The sequence below is a fragment of the Mercenaria mercenaria genome, chromosome 16, assembly GCF_021730395.1.
Source record: "Mercenaria mercenaria strain notata chromosome 16, MADL_Memer_1, whole genome shotgun sequence".
NCBI classification, from domain to species: Eukaryota; Metazoa; Mollusca; class Bivalvia; order Venerida; family Veneridae; genus Mercenaria; species Mercenaria mercenaria.
In genome coordinates this window covers 30,307,803-30,330,067 of record NC_069376.1, presented here as the reverse complement: position 1 = coordinate 30,330,067, position 22,265 = coordinate 30,307,803, and the positions used below count along the sequence as shown (strand labels likewise).

The 22,265-nt window shown below is 34.3% G+C and overlaps 1 protein-coding gene across 5 annotated transcripts in view; it reads right to left on the bottom strand.

Annotated features, from left to right (window-relative positions):
• The window catches only part of LOC128549572 (uncharacterized), a 372,750-nt gene that overhangs the window by 55,357 nt on the left and 295,128 nt on the right, over nt 1-22,265 (bottom strand). For all 5 annotated transcript variants that reach the window (XR_008367795.1, XM_053526547.1, XM_053526544.1 and 2 more), the window contains exon 3: nt 3,057-3,149. Coding sequence is in view for 4 of the 5 variants with exons in the window: in XM_053526547.1 (XP_053382522.1) it covers nt 3,057-3,149 (93 nt within the window). In the remaining variant the exon portion in view is untranslated. The remainder of the gene's footprint in view (nt 1-3,056; nt 3,150-22,265) is intronic.

The following is a 22,265-nucleotide window of genomic DNA, read 5'->3' as shown; positions in this document are numbered from 1 at the left end:
TCGGGAATTTAGCTGCTGATAAAATAATAGAAAAAACTAAAAGTTTAAAAAAAAACCGCTGTGAACGTTAAAAAACCTGCAGTTGGAGAATTAATTGCCAAAACATTACAAGAAAAAAATAACAGTTGAAATAATAATGATAATGGGGTGGATATTGATATAAGAATAAATAGAATATTATCAGGATCTGGGACTTCAGCGTAAACGTATTAACAGATTAAGTTATAAAAAATAAAATAATATATAATATACATGTTTAGAATAAAACAGTATTGTGAAAGATACGAACTAACTCCTATTCAATTAGATACAGCTTTAATATCCGTCTTGGGAAATAACGTTAAATAGCAAAAATGTGGGAATCACTTTACAATTAATGATAGAAGTTCATATTATGATTGGTTTAATGGTTATTTTGAAGTAAGTTTTAAAGTTAATAAACTTGCTAATGGTAATAATTATGCTGATGGAGATCAAATTGCTTTAATTAATAATGCAGCTTCAAAAATTGATCAGTTAATGGTTAAACAAAATGGAAAACTTGTTTATGATTGTAATAATTTATATAAGGTAATAAATGTAAAGAATTTAGTTGAACTATCTAAGGATTATGCAGAATCAACTGGAACAAATGAATTTATTTATTTAGATACAAATGCTATTGCTGAAGGTAGGAAAGATAATGACGATTATAATCCAGGTTTTCTATTAGAAAAGGATTAATCCAGGGTGGTAATGAGGTAAATGCTAAAATTCCACTAAATAATTATTATTTTTTTCAAAGTTTGGAACACAACATGTTACCCCCGAGTCAAATACAAATACCATTACAATTAACAAATGATGATGAATTAATTTACAGAGCTAATGCTGCTGATGCAGGTAGGGTAATTGTAACTAGATTAATTTTGTGGGTTCCACGTTTAATTTTTAATCCATATGGACTTAATTTAATTTCTGAAAGATATATGAAAGCAACAAATATCTTCGTGAAATGATAACACAATCAACAGATACACAACAAAATAATATAACTTTTAGAATAACAGCTGGTGTAAAAAAACCTAATCCACATTTATTAGATACATTTAAAATTAATGCAGCAAATAATAATTGCAAGCTGGAATCTTGTCGTCTTGAAGTTGGTAATGGTGTTTTTTTATCCAGAAACGGAATACACAAGTATATCAAGAATTTATGATGATGTTCTTAATTATTTTCATAAACAAAATAATAAAACCACCGGAGGTCTCTTAAATTTATCAAATTTTAAAAAATTGTTTGGATTTCTCATTTTAACTTAGAATTAACAGATGGACAAAAGAAAAACTTAGCGAAAGCTTACAATAACAAAATTCCACATACTTTTAGATTAAAACATGAACACTTACGTGGAAATTTCCCTTTACTTTTAACAAAAACACAAATAAATCAAATTGAAAAGTCTATTAGGAATAAGAAGGGATTAGAAATTACAATTTCAAAAAAACAAATGTCCAGTCAAGGCCAAAATGGGGAATTTTTAGGAGCTTTGGCTGGTTTGTTAGGTCGAACAATACTTCCGGTAGCTGCAAAAATAGCTACAAAAATATCAGGACCGTTAGGGGTCGGGTCTTTGTCAGAGCTTGCCAGTACTGGTGTTAGTAAAATACTCGGAAATGGTATGATTTCGGTAGATAATAATAAGAGAAATATGATATCATCATATCTTACACATAATCAAAGAAAACAACTAGTGGGATCTGGAGTAATTAAATTAACACAAAAACAGAAACAAGATGGTGGGCTTTTAGGTATGCTTGCGGCTAGTCTAGGGATACCTTTGATTACATGCTTGTTAAGTGGTAAGGGGCACGGCCAAGGTATACAGATTGATTCTCAACAAAGACCTTACAAACGAATTCCTATAGTAAAAAAAAAATATAAATAAGCCCATTTCTAACTTTGAAATCGAACAGTGGGTTAAACAATTAAAAATTAAAACCTTTAGGGGTGTATTTAGTAGAACTAATTTACCAAAACTAAAACTGAATAAAGAATGTGGAATTATAAATTTGAACGACTCTGTTGGGTCTGGAACACACTGTGTTTGTTATGTAAATAAAATATACTTTGACCCATTTGGAATTCCTTCACCATTAATTACATCCCGGATATAAAATACAATAATATACAATATCAAGACAAAACAAGTGTATTATGCGGTTACTATTGTTTATTTTTCATTAAAATGTTACAAGATGAAGTACCGTTGTATGATTTATTGTATAAAATACTAAAAATTAATAATGTAAAACAAAATGAACAAATAAATATAAATTACTTTTCGGTATAAGTTTAAAAACCTTTATATTTCATCAATTAAAATAATCTGCCAAAAGTTTGCCAAGTTGGCAGCGACTGCCACTTTGCTGCCTTCGTGGCAGGATTTTGGCAAAAATTTGGCAGAAGCGTTCAATCATAATTTACTATAGGTTTTCATAAAGTACTGTGAAAATCTGTTTATTTTTTGTTTTTAATTGGTCGGCATTGGTTGGTTTGAACTGAAGACTAAAGGTTAAATGAGGTCAAATTGTTCCAGAACCCCCATTTCTTATACTACTCGCATGCTTAGCACGGTGCATGCTTAGACCATCTAAAACAATTATAAAACTGCATGTCTGGTGACAGGTCACAGCTAAAATTGACACGCTGTCAAAAAATTGCTAAGATAATTACAGTAGCCGGTCAAATTATTGCCCCCCCCCCCCTGCCCCTGCCCCTGGCCCCGCCCCCCCCCCCCCCCCCCCACCCCTCTCCTGTTCCTTTGGCCCTGGAGGGAAAGAGAGAGAGGCCTGTCTTGGCTCGTGAAGACGTGAAGCTGTCTTTTCTCGTAATAACCAGTAAAAGTCAGCCTACTAGTACAAGTCAGCCTAAATATGAAAATCATTTACCAGTTAAACTGAGTCTTTTTCATAAAACAGCAGTCAAGAATAGTGAGAAATCGCTATGTATGTCAGACGTTAAATATTTCAGGTAAAAAAGGAGTAAAATATTTACAGATAAACAACACATACCTTCTCCATCTGAAATACTCCTAAGCAGTACCCCAAGATTCTCTTGTGTAGTAGGGGACAGGTTAGCATCAATCTGGGCCAAATCTGCACTGTCTGTAAATTATGACACAAAAATGTACTTATGTTACGGTAAAGCGTCTCTAAAACAATTTTCAGTAATATAAAGATAATGTATGCTTGTAGGAATGAGCACAATGCCCATTTATTTATTTCGCTTCATCGGAAGATCACAGCATAGACATACAAGAATTTGTAACAGAGTTACCAACGTCCCATGCCTAAGGACATTTTTCACAAAACATACTGCATGCCAAGACAGCATCTTGGCATGAACAAACAAGAGCTGTCACTAATAGTGACAAATGCCCCCGCAGCACCTCGACCTTTGACCTGGTGACCCCAAAGTCAGTAGGGGTGGTGTACTCAATAAGTACTATCAGCATGTGAAATTTGAAGGTCCTAAATGAAGTGGTTTGCATGTAAAGTACCTTCATGCAAAAAGTTAACGTTGGCCCCTGTGACCTTGACCTTTGACCTGGTGACCCCAAAGTCAGTAGGGTTGGTGTACTTATAAAGTAGTATCAGCATGTAAAGTTTAAAGGTCCTGGGTGAAGTGGTTCGCAAGAAAAGTGCCTTAATGCAAAAAATGAACGTTGGCCCCTGTGACCTTGACCTTTGATCTGGTGATCCCAAAGTCAGAAGCGGTGGTGTACTAAATGAGTACTATCAGCATGTGAAGTTTGAAGGTCCTGGGTGCAGTAGTTCGCGAGTAAAGTGCCTTCATGCAAAAAGTTAACGTTGGCCCCTGTGACCTTGACTTTTGACCTGGTGACCCGAAAGTCAGCAGGAGTGGTATACTCAATAAGTACTATCAGCATGTGAAGTTTGAAGGTCCTGGGTGCAGTGGTTCGCGAGTAAAGTGCTTTCATGCAAAAAGTTAACATTGGCCCCTGTGACCTTGACCTTTGACCTGGTGACCCCAAAGTCAGTAGCATTGGTTTACTCAATAAGTACTATCAGCATGTGAAGTTTGAAGGTTCTGGGTGCAGTGGTTCGCGAGTAAAGTGCCTTCATGCAAAAAGTTAACGTTGGCCCCTGTGACCTTGACTTTTGACCTGGTGACCCCAAAGTCAATAGGGGTGGTGTACTCAATAAGTACTATCAGCATGTGGGTGAAGTGGTTCGCGAGTAAAGTGCCTTCATGCAAAAAGTTTACATTGGCCCCTGTGACCTTGACCTTTGGCCTGATGACCCCAAAGTCAATAGGGGTGGTTTACTCAATAAGTACTATCAGCATGTGAAGTTTGAAGGTCCTGGGTGCAGTGGTTCGCGAATAAAGTGCCTTCATGCAAAAAGATAACGTTGGCCCCTATGAACTTGACCTTTGACCTGGTGACCCCAAAGTCAGTAGGGTTGGTGTACTTATAAAGTAGTATCAGCATGTAAAGTTTAAAGGTCCTGGGTGAAGTGGTTCGCAAGAAAAGTGCCTTCATGCAAAAAATGAACGTTGGCCCCTGTGACCTTGACCTTTGATCTGGTGATCCCAAAGGCAGAAGCGGTGGTGTACTAAATGAGTACTATCAGCATGTGAAGTTTGAAGGTCCTGGGTGCAGTAGTTCGCGAGTAAAGTGCCTTCATGCAAAAAGTTAACGTTGGCCCCTGTGACCTTGACTTTTGACCTGGTGACCCGAAAGTCAGCAGGAGTGGGATACTCAATAAGTACTATCAGCATGTGAAGTTTGAAGGTCCTGGGTGCAGTGGTTCGCGAGTAAAGTGCTTTCATGCAAAAAGTTAACATTGGCCCCTGTGACCTTGACCTTTGACCTGGTGACCCCAAAGTCAGTAGCATTGGTTTACTCAATAAGTACTATCAGCATGTGAAGTTTGAAGGTTCTGGGTGCAGTGGTTCGCGAGTAAAGTGCCTTCATGCAAAAAGTTAACGTTGGCCCCTGTGACCTTGACTTTTGACCTGGTGACCCCAAAGTCAATAGGGGTGGTGTACTCAATAAGTACTATCAGCATGTGGGTGAAGTGGTTCGCGAGTAAAGTGCCTTCATGCAAAAAGTTTACATTGGCCCCTGTGACCTTGACCTTTGGCCTGATGACCCCAAAGTCAGTAGGGGTGGTTTACTCAATAAGTACTATCAGCATGTGAAGTTTGAAGGTCCTGGATGCAGTGGTTCGCGAATAAAGTGCCTTCATGCAAAAAGTTAACGTTGGCCCCTGTGACCTTGACCTTTGACCTGGTGACCCCAAAGTCAGTAGGGGTGGTGTACTCAATAAGTACTATCAGCATGTGAAGTTTGAAGGTCCTGGGTGCAGTGGTTCGCGAGTAAAGTGCCTTCATGCAAAAAGAGAACATTGGCCCCTGTGACCTTGACCTTTGATCTTGTGACCCCAAAGTCAGTAGGGGTGGTGTACTCAATAAGTGCTATCAGCACGTGAAGTTTGAAGGTCCTCGGACAGTTGAAAACTAATATGCCTCCCTTCGGGGTCATAAAAATAACAAGAGTGCCAGAATGTCACAATATTATGCCCATCATGTACAGTAAAACATATTCTGTATATGTTTGGTAGACAGTAAGCCGAAACAATGACATATCCAATTTTAACAACCATGTTATCATTTTTCAAGAATAAGCTATTTATAGTAGCAACAAAGGGAATTAAGTTCTAAGACCACAAAAAATTCCTTACCAGGAAGAGATACCTTAAAATACACCTAAAATTTGAAAGCAACATCTATGTTGTACCACAGAAAAGTGGTCTTGATTTTTTCCCAATTGTCAATTATTAAAAAGTCACAATATAAGTTATTTGTAGTCACAACAAAGTGAAGTTAATCTTGAAAAAATATTCTAAGTCCACACAAAAATCCTTAACAGGTAGCGATAGGTTAAAACACACCTAATATTGGATGTAACATGCATGTTTTACTACGGAAAAGTGGTCTCGATTTTTCCCTACGGCCAGTAATAAAAAAATTACAATATAAGCTAATTATAGTAACAACAAAGTGAAGTAATTCTAAATCAGGGACCTGATTCTTGCGCGTGACAATCCGTCTCGTGATGGTGAACAATTGTGCCAAGTTACATCAAAATTCATCCATGCATGAAGAAAAAATCCTCCGGAAAAAATCATTCTTGTATCTGACATTTGACCTCTAAGTGTGACATTGACCTTACACCTAAGGACCTGGCTTTTTGCGCCCAACACTTCGTCTCATGGTAGTGAACATTTGTGCCAAGTAATATTAAAATCCCTTTAAGGATTATTGAGTTACAGACTGGACTAAACGAGCTAGGGGTCGTCTTATTATGGGGAACATTTGTACAAAGTTATTTCAAAATCCCTTGATGAATGGCAGAGCTATGAGCCAGACACGAAACAGACCCTGTTAACATTTGACCTCTAAGTGTGACCTTGACCTTGGAGCTAGTGGTCTGGGTCTTGCGCATGACACGCCGTCTCATCATGGTGAACATTTATGCCAAGTTATTTCAAAATCCCTTCATGGATGGCAGAGTTATGGACCGGACAGGAACAGACCATGTTAACCTTTGAACCACTAAGTGTGACCTTGACCTTGGAGGTAGGTGTCTGGGTCTTGCGCATGACACGTCGTGTCATTATGGTGAACATTTATGCCAAGTTATTTCAAAATCCCCACATGGATGGCAGAGTTATGAACCGGACACGCAAGTCTGACGGACGGAAGGAAGGACGGATGGACGGAAGGACGCAGTCTATTTCTATGTCCCCCTTTTTTTCTTGGAAAAAGACGGGAGACAATTGCATGACACTCAACGCAATAAGACTATAATGACCTGCTGACCAGTCTTAGAACTGTCCTCTTTTTGAGTATCAAATGAAGAGGTAACTTCTCTCATTTTTATGAAATACATTTGAAACTCTTTATCTCGAACTCACATATCTCAAAATTACAGTTATTTCGTGGACATTTTCGAGTCCTGTATCGACAACCGATGCATAAAATATAAATTTAATCCATTTTCAGTTGTCTTGAAGTAAATCGCTTGATCACTTGGAATTTGATATAAGAAGCTTCAACTGTATATGGTATGACCTGACTGCAAAAAGAACACCAACCTCTTGCAGGCCAGCAGTTTTCTTCTTACCATGCCGATATGCAAATAAGTTTTAACAGCAAGTATCACACTAGCCATAGCTTTCGCAGATGCGGTGGTTCCAACGCCGTAACGTTGGAGGATTTGTCGCAGAAGCAGTGGTAGATATTGCCGGATGAATCTAACTGGTAAGCTTTCTAATGTCTTTTACCTATTTTTGTACGTTTAGCTGGAAACAACATGTGAGACAGGAGCCCACGTATGTATTCGTCCTGACATAAACACTTATCCGGTGCAGTTCCTTGCCATTAATGTAAACACATCTGTACAGTTTGATGAGGGACTGCTGATGTTTTAGAATTTCGATTAAAATTGTAGATTTTTTGTATAAACGACTCCTAATTACGTTTGCATTATAGCGTAAGTATGACACTGTCAGACAACAACTATTTTCTCGTAATCGGTGAATTGTCATCGCAGGCATATGAAATAATCGACCAACAATGATTCCAAGGTAGGGGCGGTGGATACAACTGCAACGCATCACGGTGTATCCGATTCCTTTATTGACCGTTTTGGACTTTTCTAACCTAAACTGCACTTTTCCTTCGGGTACGACCATTACATCACTTTGACAAAAAAAAAAAAAAAAAAAAAAAAAAAAGAACAGAAATAGATCAAAGCGCTGAAAGCACTACAGGACGGTTATCCAGAAAAGTGTCAAACCAATCAGAGCAAAAATGAACATTGGCGTTAAACAAGTAAGTGCCTACCAAAAGTCACGCTAGGGCTCATTTTAAGAATTAATTAAAGTACAGTAAGCCTGCGTTTACATTGTTTCTGGTGGTGCACAAGTGGCAGATAAGGGTTTATTTCATTTTCTGCAGTACAAGTTATATGTTCTTGCTTTTATCATGTGGTGTCGTCTCAGAAATGCTGCACAGTAGATTGTTTTGGCTTTATCACTAGACACCTTATACACAGGGAAAATACTATTGTATTCTGGAATTAAGGTTTCACTAGAAGGCTTGTATATTCTTTATATAAGTTGAATTGACCACTTCTGTAACAAATCCATTTCAAACATGTTTTAAGTGAAAAAAAGAACATTATATATTATATAAACTTTAATGTAGTAATAAAACAATGTTAGACTAGTTTAAAGTGTTCTAAAAACAAACAAAATTAGGATTTCAACATTCAGGCATTTACAAAAATGGTTTATCTTATTTCCTTTTTATTTTTAATTATTTTATTCAACTCGTTTAACAAATATCCTCAATGTCAAACACAGATATGCAAGACTCATCTGCTGACAAATTGTCAAAGGAAAACGAACTCTTCATCTAGGGCTTGAGAATCGTTTTTAATATCAAAGCAACACCGTGTGACTTTGAAATCGAACTAACTTTGACCTATATGAAAATCACAGTGATTCTATAATCATATAATAATATCAAGTTTCAACGGGTTAACTATCAATATGAATCAATGGGTCAATGCTTCTTTGTAGGGCAATATGAAACAAGAGTCACCCCCATTCAGTACAAGTACAAAACAAGATATCAACAAAATACAGGTTATATAAACAGCAAACTAACAAAAATACTGTGATTAATCACAAGATGTCGTCTTGAATAATGCGCACCAGATGTGAGACTATGGTTTTTTGTCCGAGTAACAGTTACATTTTAAATGTATTAAACTTAACAAGGTATAAATACTAGTTCATGACTTTACAAAAGATCGATGATGGGCCTATCATGTTCACCAGATTAATCAACGATAGCCTGCAACAAATTTTCTAGTTTTATATATTCTTTTGGTTTACTTTTAGATTTCAACAATATTTCAACTATTTTCACAGACATTTTGCCGAAACATCATTTCTGGGACATATCAGAGATGTTATTTATAGTTAAATCAGTGACCTTAAAAACGCAGAATGTAGGTTTTCTCGTGGCGCGTCTTATTTTAGAAATTTTGTTTAAAAGAAATATGTTACTCTTTAGATTTTCAATGCGAGTACAATACAAAACATAAGCATATACAGGTTATATAATAGCACACTAACACAGAAATACTGTTACTAATTTTAGACATTCAATGCAAGTACAATACAATTTCTGCTTCAATGATGGTTATGTGCTGTTACGGATCTCTCTAAAGTAAATTGACACAGAAATAACACCTAACCAACTTTGCTAAATAAATAAAAAAATATACTTTCGTGAAGAAAATCAAGACAGCGCCGCACTGCAAATTATGCCCGGTCATAGGATAATGCAACAAGTTCAAGCTTCCTTCCCAAATGGCGGCTTCCAGTGAAATGACCACATCTTTTTGTCCCGTGATTCAGCGTCTGTATCAGTACTCGTTTTATATTTTAAAATACTAAGTTTTTTTACTTGTCTTGACAGAGCTCCTTGAAAAATCACAAGTGCCCTTTAAAATTCAAAGAAGTGGTATTATTGCAATGGCTGCAAATATCTGTAATTACGGATCCGTATCAGGAAGTTTATGTTCTGTTTTTACAATTACGATATTTGTATCAATGATTATCCATAATTTCTAAATGCAAATTACGTTCATTTTGGAAGGAAGAATAGGACCAAATTTGAAAAACACTGCTATGCTAGACTTCTGGTATGGGAGAGTGACAAACAATCATTTACATGAACATTTTTGTTTTAAATTTAAAACAAAAACGTTTTCAAAAAAGTAATTGATCAGAGTTCTACATAGAGAAAAACTATGTAACTGTTTCTGTGTAACACTGAACACAGAAATTCCCGAAAGCCCATGTTTAATTCACCAAACTGCTAACAGTCTAGGGCTTTTTAAATGTTTATATTTTTCATCTCTATAAAGGTAGAGGGTTGAACCAGACCTTTATTCCGGACACGAACGTGGAAATGTAAACGTACATGTACTCTGTACTTCAGTCAAAATTGAGGGGTCATCTCAAAACTGTTTCACTTGTTCAAGTTTTTGAACTGATGTGTAGGCCTATATTGAGGATATATTAAGGGCTTAGTGCAAAAGGAAGCTATTTCACATTTTCATTTTTTTTCTATCAAAATGTGCAGATTAAAATTAGGAATGTTGTAAATTTCTCTCAAAGGGCTTGGTATGGTTTTCTGTAATTAAATATTATGATAGATAAATAATGATCTACAAGCAAGTATTTGAACGCCATGATGAAAATAACATTATTAGCGTTTCTAGTTGTGGCGTCACTGATGACGTCATTTATATGTGACATACTGTATAACGTTTGAAAAACCGTGGATTTTGCTATCAAATAAAAAGAATAAACAATATCCGCAGTGGATAAACTTTCCATTATTTACATGGCCTTATGGAAGGAAGAGTTATCTCTGTCACATAACAAAATTTGTAAAAAGATTACCGCTCGCGCATGCTGATAAATTTTCGAAGATCTGACATCTTGTCAGCGTTGCTTGTTTTAAAAGAAGCTAAATATCTTACTAAAATGAGTTTATATGCATTTTAGTGTTCTTTTAACAAAAGCACTTTGAAATATGGAGATATCAAAACTATATTGACAATTTCTTTATTGAATATTAACAAGAGACGAGAGTTTTATCTGATAGATATAGTCCCTACAGATTCGTAAATGATTAGATCTACACAGTTCGGCGGTAAGACGTATTTTGGGCGAGTACAATATAATTTAACATTTTGAACGTAACTTAGTCAGAATTGAAACATGTTGTATTAATGTACTATACTTATCATGTGTCGCTTTCAGATCAACATTATTTAGAAAATATATGCTTCGGTCCCCGTAGTTTGCTAGCTATAGCGATGTTCACCAGCGATATTTAATGTATTATCAAATTTAATGAAACATATACTCTAGAAGTTTTATAAAATACACTGCTTAAAATCACAAAGTTTTAAGAATTTATCGAAGCAACCAACTTTTCATTCGATTTATTATTGATTTCAATGAAACGGTGGAAATTTCAAATTCTTGCATATTCCTTTAACATAATACAGAATTACATAATTTGATAAATTTTCATTTGAGTGACTTATCTGAAAGGAAAATGTCGACGGTCTTATGTATAATACTTGAATTTTACGGATGTTGGTGAAATACATAGATGATCTTACATAAGTGAGTTTTCTTACTGAAATTATTCAACTATTTAATTAACATAATAAAACGCGAGGCTCGTGACGAGCATTTTATCTTTAAATAAATAAGGCAAGTGTTTCTTTCTCGTTCTTATATTTAACAAAATGTTTATTGGTCCGTGGGCCAAGGCCAAAAAATTTGAAAGTCGTAACCCAGAAATTAGGCAAAGGTTGAGCTATACCATGATGTTATACTATCATTCAGGAAACTTTTAAGGGTGGATGTCGGTATGAGCGACATGTCAGTAAAATTTAATGACGATTTTAAAAACGTTGGTGTCTAATAAATACGATTTAGCATTGCATAGGGATATCGCCAATTTGGATGGTAAAAGAGACATTTATGCGACATTTCTTATAACAAATCTTATCTTTTAATGTCTGAAATAATCAATAATTTACTTTTGTTGTCAAAGAATGCTACGATATGTATTATATACTGAATAAAATGTAAAAAGTAGGGGTTGATGTACCCCACCCACCACATTAGTACATATATTTATGCGGGAAATCTTTAGAACTTTTAATCCTTTATAAAGGAACAGAATCCTAATGTTTACAGTAATGAAAACGAAATGAATGAATAATTAACTAAAATTTCAGACACCTTTACACTTTAATATCAGTTGGCTAAACCTATGGTTTATGTTTTATTTCTGGGCGAATTGCATACTGACAGACCTATTCTTTGCTAGTGCAGTAAAAATGATGAAAGTATTGCAAAAACTAAATCGACCGCAAACGTTTTATGGAAGTTCCCTATGGAGAACATCAAAATGGAAGCAGATCCAGCAATATAAGTTTTATTCAAGATGACAGCTATTTCAAATTAATCCAAAATTATTATACATATGAGTTAATGCAACAAAAGTTTTTATATTTTGATGACTTTAGTTCTCTTCTAGCTTAGGTCTTCTTAGTAGTCATTTTGTACGTAGTTATTAAATCACCCAAAATTTATGTTTGTTAAACTACCAACAAATTAGGTTATTTAGTTACGCAGACTATACAAATTTAGACGGCCACCACTTTCCAAATTTCCAAATAACTGCTTTAAATTTGATCACACATGCACATATGAAAGAGGCGTAGCTCTTTAAAAGTCAAAACTATAACACGAATCACTTGATATTGATTGAAACATGTTACAGAGGATTTTACCGCTCACAAAATGACCACCTGAAATCGGCTACATGTACAAATATTGATGAGCTACTACTGTTTAGATATTCAGTATTATAAAACAAACCAAATAAGTTTCCAAGGATTGAAGTTTGGTTATCCAGATCAATCTAATAAAGATACTGTCCTGTCATTTTCAAACTGGTCGCCAAACGTAAGTTTGCAAACATACATATGGATAAGATTTAAGTAATCATTGCTGTAATAGAAGTTAAAATAATTTCAATTGAAAACTACGTTACCAATATGAACTACTTCTATTGTTTTAATCAAGATGGCGCCATTTTCAAAATGCGTACCATAAAAGACATAACAGTAAAATGACTTAAATACTGCTTTTATTTCGTTTAAATCTAAACATGTTACTCTCAATTTTCATTCAAAGGATTTTGAATGTAGTTAAAATGTAATATTAATTTGTATCAGAATGGCTGCCTGATAGATGTTACATATACAGTGTATCCTAGTGGAATAATGAGAAATGGAGAATGGAACATATCATGAAATTGTCACTTTCTTCTGAGGTAGTGAAAAAGATCATTGTACAAACACTTATGTCTTTTTAAACATTTTAAAGGATTTATAATGTTCAATTGAAAACTACGTTACCAATATGAACTACTTCTATTGTTTTAATCAAGATGGCGCCATTTTCAAAATGCGTACCATAAAAGACATAATAGTAATATGATTTAAATACTGCTTTTATTTCTTTTAAAACTAAACATGTTACTCTCAATTTTCATTCAAAGGATTTTGAATGTAGCTAAAATGTAATATTAATGTGTATCAGAATGGCTGCCTGATAGATGTTACATATACAGTGTATCCTAGAAATGAGCATATACAGTTCTAAACCTATCAAAGCAATTTAAGATGCATATATATTGATGTACCTTTAGGTTGTGCTTGAAAGTTTTATCTGTTTTGTTTGAAATAGAAATAGTCAGATATATCATACATCATTCAACAAAATCCTTTCAATGCGTATTCCTCTGAAATAGTGCCAAACTGTTATGAATATATCTGTAGTCATGCATTTGCTTGACATAATGAACAGGTAGTACAGAGCTTAGCAGCTATAAATTGGGCAAGTCCTGGAATCAAAAAGTCGTGTATCGTATCTGTTTTTTTTATTTGGTTGTATGAGCAATAATTATTGGTATTGTTGTAATTAATATTTAAAGTAACGTATGTTTCAGTCCCTTTTAGGATGTAGCTTAATGATTTTACTACGGAATAAAGCACTTAACTAAAAAGAGTTTTTACAGATATGTCATGAAGATATCAAATTACCACTGGCGTTTTCCAAGCAAATAGTACAGACTCTGTAAGTATGTACATATGCATTTATACGTGTATGATGAACTTATTCTGATACTGATACCGAAAAGTGACTTCCACGCAACCTCTCATATCAAAATTTAGAGTATATTTCTGTCAAATGGTGTACATAGGTGTTATAATGTGTCCTCTTGTGTAGTTCTGAAACATACGTTACCGAAATTAGATTAAGGTAGTTACTAGACTTAATGGTTGAAACACAGTTACATACCAAGGTAATCTAAATGTAACAGCTGAAATACACCAATTTTTGAACGAACTAGTTTCTTTGTATTTGTTAATAGTTTTGAAAATAGAATATTGAATTTTAGTAAGAACGCAGAACTGACAATAATGATACCACAATCAGGATATGAACAAGGAGTCTTATCTATGTTTCCGTTAAGGGAATGTAATATGAATTCGTAGTTCAGTAATTCCGTCCCACATTTTAAGTGATATTTGAAAATCATCATGGTCAGAAACAGAACTATTTTAAAAAGCATGTTTTACAAAAAGTGTCATTTGTTTCACTACATGTACCCATGTTGTACTGTATATGTATGATGCTCCATAAGTTCAAAATGTGCCGTGTTTATTTACTTCAGGAATTATATCAGCAACTTTGAACACAGAATGCATATAAACCGATAATTTCAGTGATGAATACAATCTTACCTTCCGTGAATATCAAAACAACGCATTAAAATATAAAATCCTCTGTCTTGAAACCGCCTATGTCCATCGAAACCCCAAAACTATAATAGCTTTAATGTTACTTAATGTAGCTTTAATATTACTTAATGTTCTGTGTAATCTTGGTAACGTATGTTTCATAATATATTATTCATTTCATCTTTGTAATGCTGTAAAAACTGACTGAGTTGGTGCTTTGCGATGCCAGTAAGCATGATTTATGTATTAGCCTAGAATAATTATATACGAAATATAAAATTGAATAGGTGACCTTTAAAACCTAGGTAGGAGAGGTGGTCTAGTGGATAAGGTGCCGGCCGCCCAATCCAGTGGTTCTGGTTTCGAGCCTCACTAGGATCACGACCATGACCTCTCATATGGCACCAGTTTTGGTTTCTCCAGGAAGCGGACTCAAAGAGTGGTTTCAAAAGGCTTGAAGCTTTCATTACAATCGAGCTATAACAAATAAGTATAAACTAAAACCTAGGTAACGTACATTTGATTCTTAGATACCCTCACGTTCTGTATTTATTTTGAATGAAAGACTAAAATATTCAGACTGCGTACAAACTGTAACCAAGTCTATTGTTAATTATCAATAAGCTATCTTTTGAAGCAGAATCCATAAAATGCTATTAAATCTATGCTATCTTTACAGTGATGCTGAAAGAGGCACCGTTGTTTTACTGTAGTTTGTCGACATCCTATAATTGAGAATAGTTACAGGGTTAAGTCCAACAAAATTATAACGGTCATGTGTGCATAGTTTATTTTAATTAAAAGCATACAAATGCAATTGCTGGAGTATTTTCAATGTTGCTAATTCTTCAAGGTGGAAAATTTGAGTGGCGGCTGTTACGTATGTTACATTTTAAAGTATCTTTATCAAATAAAGGTTAAAATTATACATGTAAGCTTACTTTGACATCTAAAATAGAAGAAAATTATTGGTACCCAAAACCTTTCTGAATGAAACACAAATAGGCTTGATTTATTGAGAAACAGCATGTGATTTATATGTATTACATTTGCATGCACGTTGTCTATAACCTAAAGTGATTGCAATATTTCATATTTTCTCATGAAAATATATAAAATTGTGAATCTTAACACAATTATTTGATGATGTCTTATTAAAAAATATATTAATTTTGATAATTTTATGAGTTATTTAAAATGGCAAAAATGTAGCTCGGGTGGGTGGGGTATTTTGACCCCTAAATTTTGGTAGAAATCGTCAAAATTTGGAAAACTTTGTTACAGTGAAGCTTTAATTGATTTAGAACAGTTACATAAGCAAAACTCTAATATCTGAAAGTCAGTATTGAAACAATCTGTTAAGAATTCGTGTGTAGCCAACAATACTTTCAAAGAGAGAGAATTCCGCATTTTTCATACACAAGGTTTACTAAAATGTGTATAATTTTTATTTGACATACGGTAGAAAGCGACACCCGGTCTTAAACAATCCCGGAATGAATGTATTAATGGCTGAAGTGGATGAACCTTTGCCTAATTTCTGGGTTACGAAATCGAAAAACTAGAGGACTTTCAGACCATATTTTAAATCATAACGTTTTAGCAAAGCCAGTCCAAATTTTTATTAATTTCAGTCCAGGCATGTCTCCGTGGCTTTAGTCCGTTTAGTTTAGAAAACAGTACTACAGTAACTATGGACTATGCATTTTTTTATATAATCTTGTGACGTTATTACTGTATTTTATATAATTACACATTAAAATGCACTTAAACGGAATAAAATGTTTATCCCAGTAAAGTTGCATGTCGTACAAGATTTCAGAAATAGTTCAGTTAAAGAAAATACTTGGTTATTACTAGCTTGGGGTAAGGTGGTTCTGGTCAACATCTTTTCAGATTGGCAAATTTTCACGATAAGTAGTATATAGCAAATTTATTTGGAGACCTAGCTTAGGATTATGTTTGGGGTGCTAGATAGATTAAATTTCAATATCACTATTGCTAAAAACATTTTTAAAAATATGTGTCCTCTCATTGAATATATATTCGAGTGAAACTTTGTCTACAGGTAGCTTCAAGAAAAACCAAGGCTCGAATTGTGTTTTCAGCCAGAAGGTTCTAAATGTGCTGTTCTTGAAAAACTCTACTGTGTGCAGTGATCTAAGGCGCTGGTCTAGAGTGCATTTTTACACTTAGGAATTTTGAAGAGTTGTAGTTTAAATCCTGATCGGAACTTTTCTTTGTTTTGGCAGTGTTGATGGCATTATGGGAAATGCTGCAAAGGTCAAAATATCACACTAAAAATAGAAGAAAATCCTTCAATAATCGGATTGTCAAGCAGAGTAGATGGTTTCCAGTCTGTAGCTTAAGTTCGAATTGACAAATTGTCACCAAACTCTGTATATAGCAAGCTTCTGTAGAAGCTAGTGGAACCGCCTGATTCAATGTCAAGGTCGCCAATATTCAAAATAGAACAGAACAGAAGGTTATTCAATCAAGAAGGTTATTCAATTAAGTTGACTTGAAATAGTAATATTTAAAACAGAAAAAAGTTCAATAACTCGCAGTAAGATTGAAATATTACCACGAAGCTTACTAGGATAGAAGGGCTTGGATTGTATTTTGGGCCATTCGAGATAATTTCAACTACATGGTTAATAAAAATTGATGATAAACAATTTTCGGCCAACAACTTAAGCTTGGAATGGTATATAACATGCTTATATAAAAACCCAATTTGTGATTTTATTTTCGACGCCGCTGTTTATTGAAGCTGACTAGTTTCGAATTTTATGTTTTGAGAAAACCCCTGGATTTTGACCAAAGTACACAGTACGTCTACATTTACATTTACAACCCCGTGTCCGTTGTAAAAGGTCTACTAGGAACTTTTTAAATGTTAATTATAATTATTATTTGTATAGCTAACAATTTTATCCTAAGTGTAAAACACTGGTCAATGCTTTCTAAGATTTATGGATGCAATATATGTGAAAGGTGAGAAGAGCAATATGTGTTTTTCAAAAATTCCACGCAACTTCTTTATAGTTTTGACGTACAGGAAGTACATTGGAATCTGACATCGAAACAAAACCTTTTTAAATTCTCGCACGAATGACTTTCGTCACAATATTTCAAAATTCATGTTAAATTCATAAAAAAAATAATAATAAAACTAGTGAAATTAAAAAAAAACAAGAGGGCCATGATGGCCCTATATCGCTCACCTGTTATCATTGCACTTAAGGCCAAGAAGGTCCTCAGAAAAAATATCTAAGTCCAAAGGACAGTAACAACAAAGGGAAGAAATTTTGAAAAAAAAAAGAAAAAAAAAATTCTTACAAGGTACAGATATGTCAAAATACACATAAAAATTGGAGGTACCATCCATATTGTACCACAGAAAAGTAGTCTCGGTTTTTCCCTGCGGCCAATAATAAAAAAGTTACTAAAAATAAGCTATTTATAGTAACGTAAAAGGGAAGTAATTAAAAAAATTATTGTAAGTGAACAAAAGAAGGATCTGCCAAATAAATCTGTTGACATAAATGAAATTTCAGATCAGTATCTTCATTAGGTACGGAGATATACCCATTTTAATTTGAAATAAAGGGAGGTAATTTGACATAAAATCAGTCCATAGTTATCTACCCTGATTGGCTCAGTCCAACTAATGACAATAATGAAATTTCAAATAAGTCCTATAAGTACTAACTGATATAAATCAATTTTGATTACAATCAGGGGAGGTAATCAGATATAAAATAACTCTGGAACATACGATTGGATCTGATTTGTCACGGAATCCAAGATTTATTGTTGTTGAAGATATTTTTGAAGTTTGTATCCAATAAAACCACAAATGAAGTCTTTATATGGCTGCAAAAACCAAAATAGTCAATTTTGAACATTTAAGGGGCCATAACTCTGGAACCCATGATGGAATCTGGCCAGTTTAAGAAAGGAACCAAGATCCTGTGGTGATACAAATTGTGTGCAAGTTTGGTTAAAATCAAATCATAAATGAAATTGCTATTGTGCAGACAAGGTGAATAACTCTGGAACCCATAATGGGATCTGGCCGGTTCGACAAAAGAACCAAGATCTTATGGTGACACAAGTTTTATGTAAGTTTGACTAAATTCAAATCATAAATGAAGCTGCTATTGTGCAGACAAGGTGAAAATAGCTAATTCTGGCCCTTTCAGGGGCCATCACTCTATAACCCATAATGGAATCTCACCAGTTCAAGAAAGGAACCAAGATCTTATGGTGATACAAGTTGTGCTTTGGTTAAAATAAAATCATAAATGAAGCTGCTTTTGTGCAGACAAGGTCAAAATAGCTAATTTTGACCCTTTCAGGGGCCATAACTCTAGAACCCATAATGGAATCTCGCCATTTCAAGAAAGGAACCAAGATTTTATGTTGATAAAAGTTGTGTGCCAGTTTGGTAAACATCAAATCATAAATAAAGCTGCTATTGTGCAGACAACTTCAAAATAGCTAATTTTGGCCCTTTCAGGGGCCATAACTCTGGAACCCATAATGGAATCTGGCCAGTTCAAGAAAGGAACCAAGATCTTATGGTAATTCAAGTTGTGTGCTAGTTTGGTAAACATCAAATTACAAATAAAGCTGCTATTGTGCAGACAACGTCAAAATAGCTAATTTTGGCCATTTCAGGGGCCATAACTCTGGAACCCATAATGGGATCTGGCCAGTTCAAGAAAGGAATCGAGATCTTATGGTGATACAAGTTTTGTGCCAATTTGGTTAATTTAAAAATAAAATCATAAATGAAACCACTATCGTGCAGACAAGAAATTGTTGGCGCACGCACGGACGCACGGACGGACTGACGACGGACGACGGACGAAGGGTGATCACAAAAGCTCACCTTGTCACTATGTGACAGGTGAGCTAAAAATCCAGTAGGGCTAGAAGTCCCTACCTCTTGAATGTGAAGCGAGAACGCTAACCATTAGGCTACAGAAGAATAGTGACCTCACTGTTTCTATAAACATGTAATATGTATAGATAACAAATTTCAGTTTCGGCGGCATACGTTGAAACTTAATATGTAATTTATTTTCTACATAGGAAATATATCGCGCTCTCATTTTTATTATCAAACACTCTTTAACATTGTTATTAACAGTTCAAAATAATAAAAGGGTCGCTTTAATCATTCGTAACTGCAAGCGTCTGTTTAAGTATGGAATTATTTTTTTCAGGAGAGCTAAAAAAATCGAATAAGATGTTTACTATGACGTACCGTTAGGGTCGAAAATGCCGATTTAGCTTTATGACAATTCGATTTAGTATGACCCGGGTTCGGACATATTCTTATGAGGATGACCATGGTTGAGAATTCATTTAGTACGACCCAGGGTCAGATATTTTCAATTAGTATGATACTAAATCGAATTAGTACGACCCTGAACTAAGATAAATCTATTTAACTTTAAGACAATTCGAATTAGTACGACCCTGGGTCAGACATATTCGAATTAGTATGACCCTGGCTCGGACATATTTCAATTAGCTTTAAGACAATTCCGAAATAGTATGACTCTTGATTACAGCAGCCATCTTTAGTACGACCCTGAGTCGGACATATTCCAATTAGTATGACCATGTGTCAGACATATTCCAATTAGCTTTAAGACAATTGCGATATAGTATGACCCTCAATTACAGCAGCCATCTTTAGTACGACCGGTACCCTGGATCAGAAATATTCATATTAGTACAACCCTGGGTCGGACAAAGTTACAATTAGTATGACCCTGGGAAACAGATATATATTATAAACCAACAGACAGTACACAGTATTTATTGTTCAGTTCGTGTCATCCTAAACATACAAAGCAGAATATTCCATTTTCTCTCGCAAGACGCTTATGTACAATTATTTCAAAGAAGGACACTTTACATTTACGATTAATGGAATTGAAAGAATTCCTGACATCTCAAAGATATCCTCTAAAACTAATTGAAAATGGAATACAGAGGGCATTATCAATTGATCAAGAAGAATTGAGAAAGACCAAAGAAAAACAAGATGAAAATATAACACCTTATGTATCAACACACAATCCGAAAAATTTGGAATTTTTTAACATAATAAGAGAAAATCTACCAATATTATGTAACGATACTACAATGAAAGAAACTATTTCGCAAAATAAAATCATTAAAAGCAAGAGACAACCAGCCAACTTGAAGAAATTATTAACAAGAGCATCATTTACAGAATCGGCAAGGAAACCAGAAATAAAGCAATGTGGAAAGAAAAAATGTGGACTGTGTAAATTTCTGATAGAAGGAAATAAATACCACTTCAAAAATGGCCGACAATTCCATATAAAATTTTCCGGTACGTGTGAAGTACAAAATGTCATATATGCAATGAAATGTTCCGGATGTTCAAAAGACTATATTGGAGAAATGTCTAATTTACGAAATCGAGTAACTCTTCATAATCAACATATAAGGAATCCGGAAAACGCTCTTCTACCAGTCAGTCGCCACATTGCAGAATGCTCAAAAGATTTACTTCAAAAATTTAAAATAATGCCAATTTATAAATTACAAGAAACAGACAGATTTAAAAGAAGGAGAAAAGAAACATTATTAATTAATACTTTTTGTCCAGAACTAAATGCAAAATAACACAATAATAATTACAAAGTGACGTCCCTTGAAAAACTCCGAAGAGTAACGTCCCTTATTACAATAAAACGACGTCGTTACCAAGCGACGTTGCTAACGTCAACAGTACAGTATTACTCCTGAAGATCCCGTAAACGGGTGAAACCGGTTGAGTTACATTATTTTATATAATTTACTTGGATTAGCATAATTAAATATGTAAAAAAATTCAAGGCATCTGGATTCATCTTTTTTTCCGATATATATATATATATATATATATATATATATATATATATATATATATATATTCCGATATGTCTGACCCTGGGTCGTACTAAATATGAAATAGCTTTAAGCTAATTCTTAACCAAGGTTATACTATTTGGAATATGTCCGACCCTGGGTCATATTAAATCGAATTATCTTAAAGGTAAATCGGCATTTTCTACTCTAACGGTATGCCATACTTTACCGTATATATATTTTTTGGAGTGTCTGGGGTGGGGGATGTTTGCACTGGCCGGTATGTCTTCGACAACCGCCCAAAATGGATGTTTAGTAATCATGTGCTATAGATTTTTACTAAGCCTTCCGATTTCTGACAGTTGAAAGTAACATATTATTATCTACTGCCAAGAACTAACAACATGTTCTTATCGTCTTATCGTAATAATTGCATATTAAGTTTGTTGCATTTTGTATGTTTATAATATGAACATATGAAAGAACACTTTAACATTCATTTCCCCCAAAACAATAAACAACTTTTCAATGGACTTGATTGAAAATCTGATTAATGTCTGACCCAATTCGATTTTTTACATCATATACAAAAAAATAGGTAGACATATATCCATAAAATATCATAACAATGTGGTATATTTAGCTGCTGCGTTATATCGTTTTAGGATTTGGTTGACTTATCATGTCTTTCTTTTCAGAATTATACAACAGGGTTTCAAAATAACAAGAAAAAAAAAATCGTGTTTAAATATTGTAAACTAAACAAAGAAACAGATTACCAACTTCTAACAAAAGAAAATAAGGAAACCATGATATTTTTAAAAGGCTAGAACTTCATTACCTGTCAAACCGGTCACAGTGCTAATCA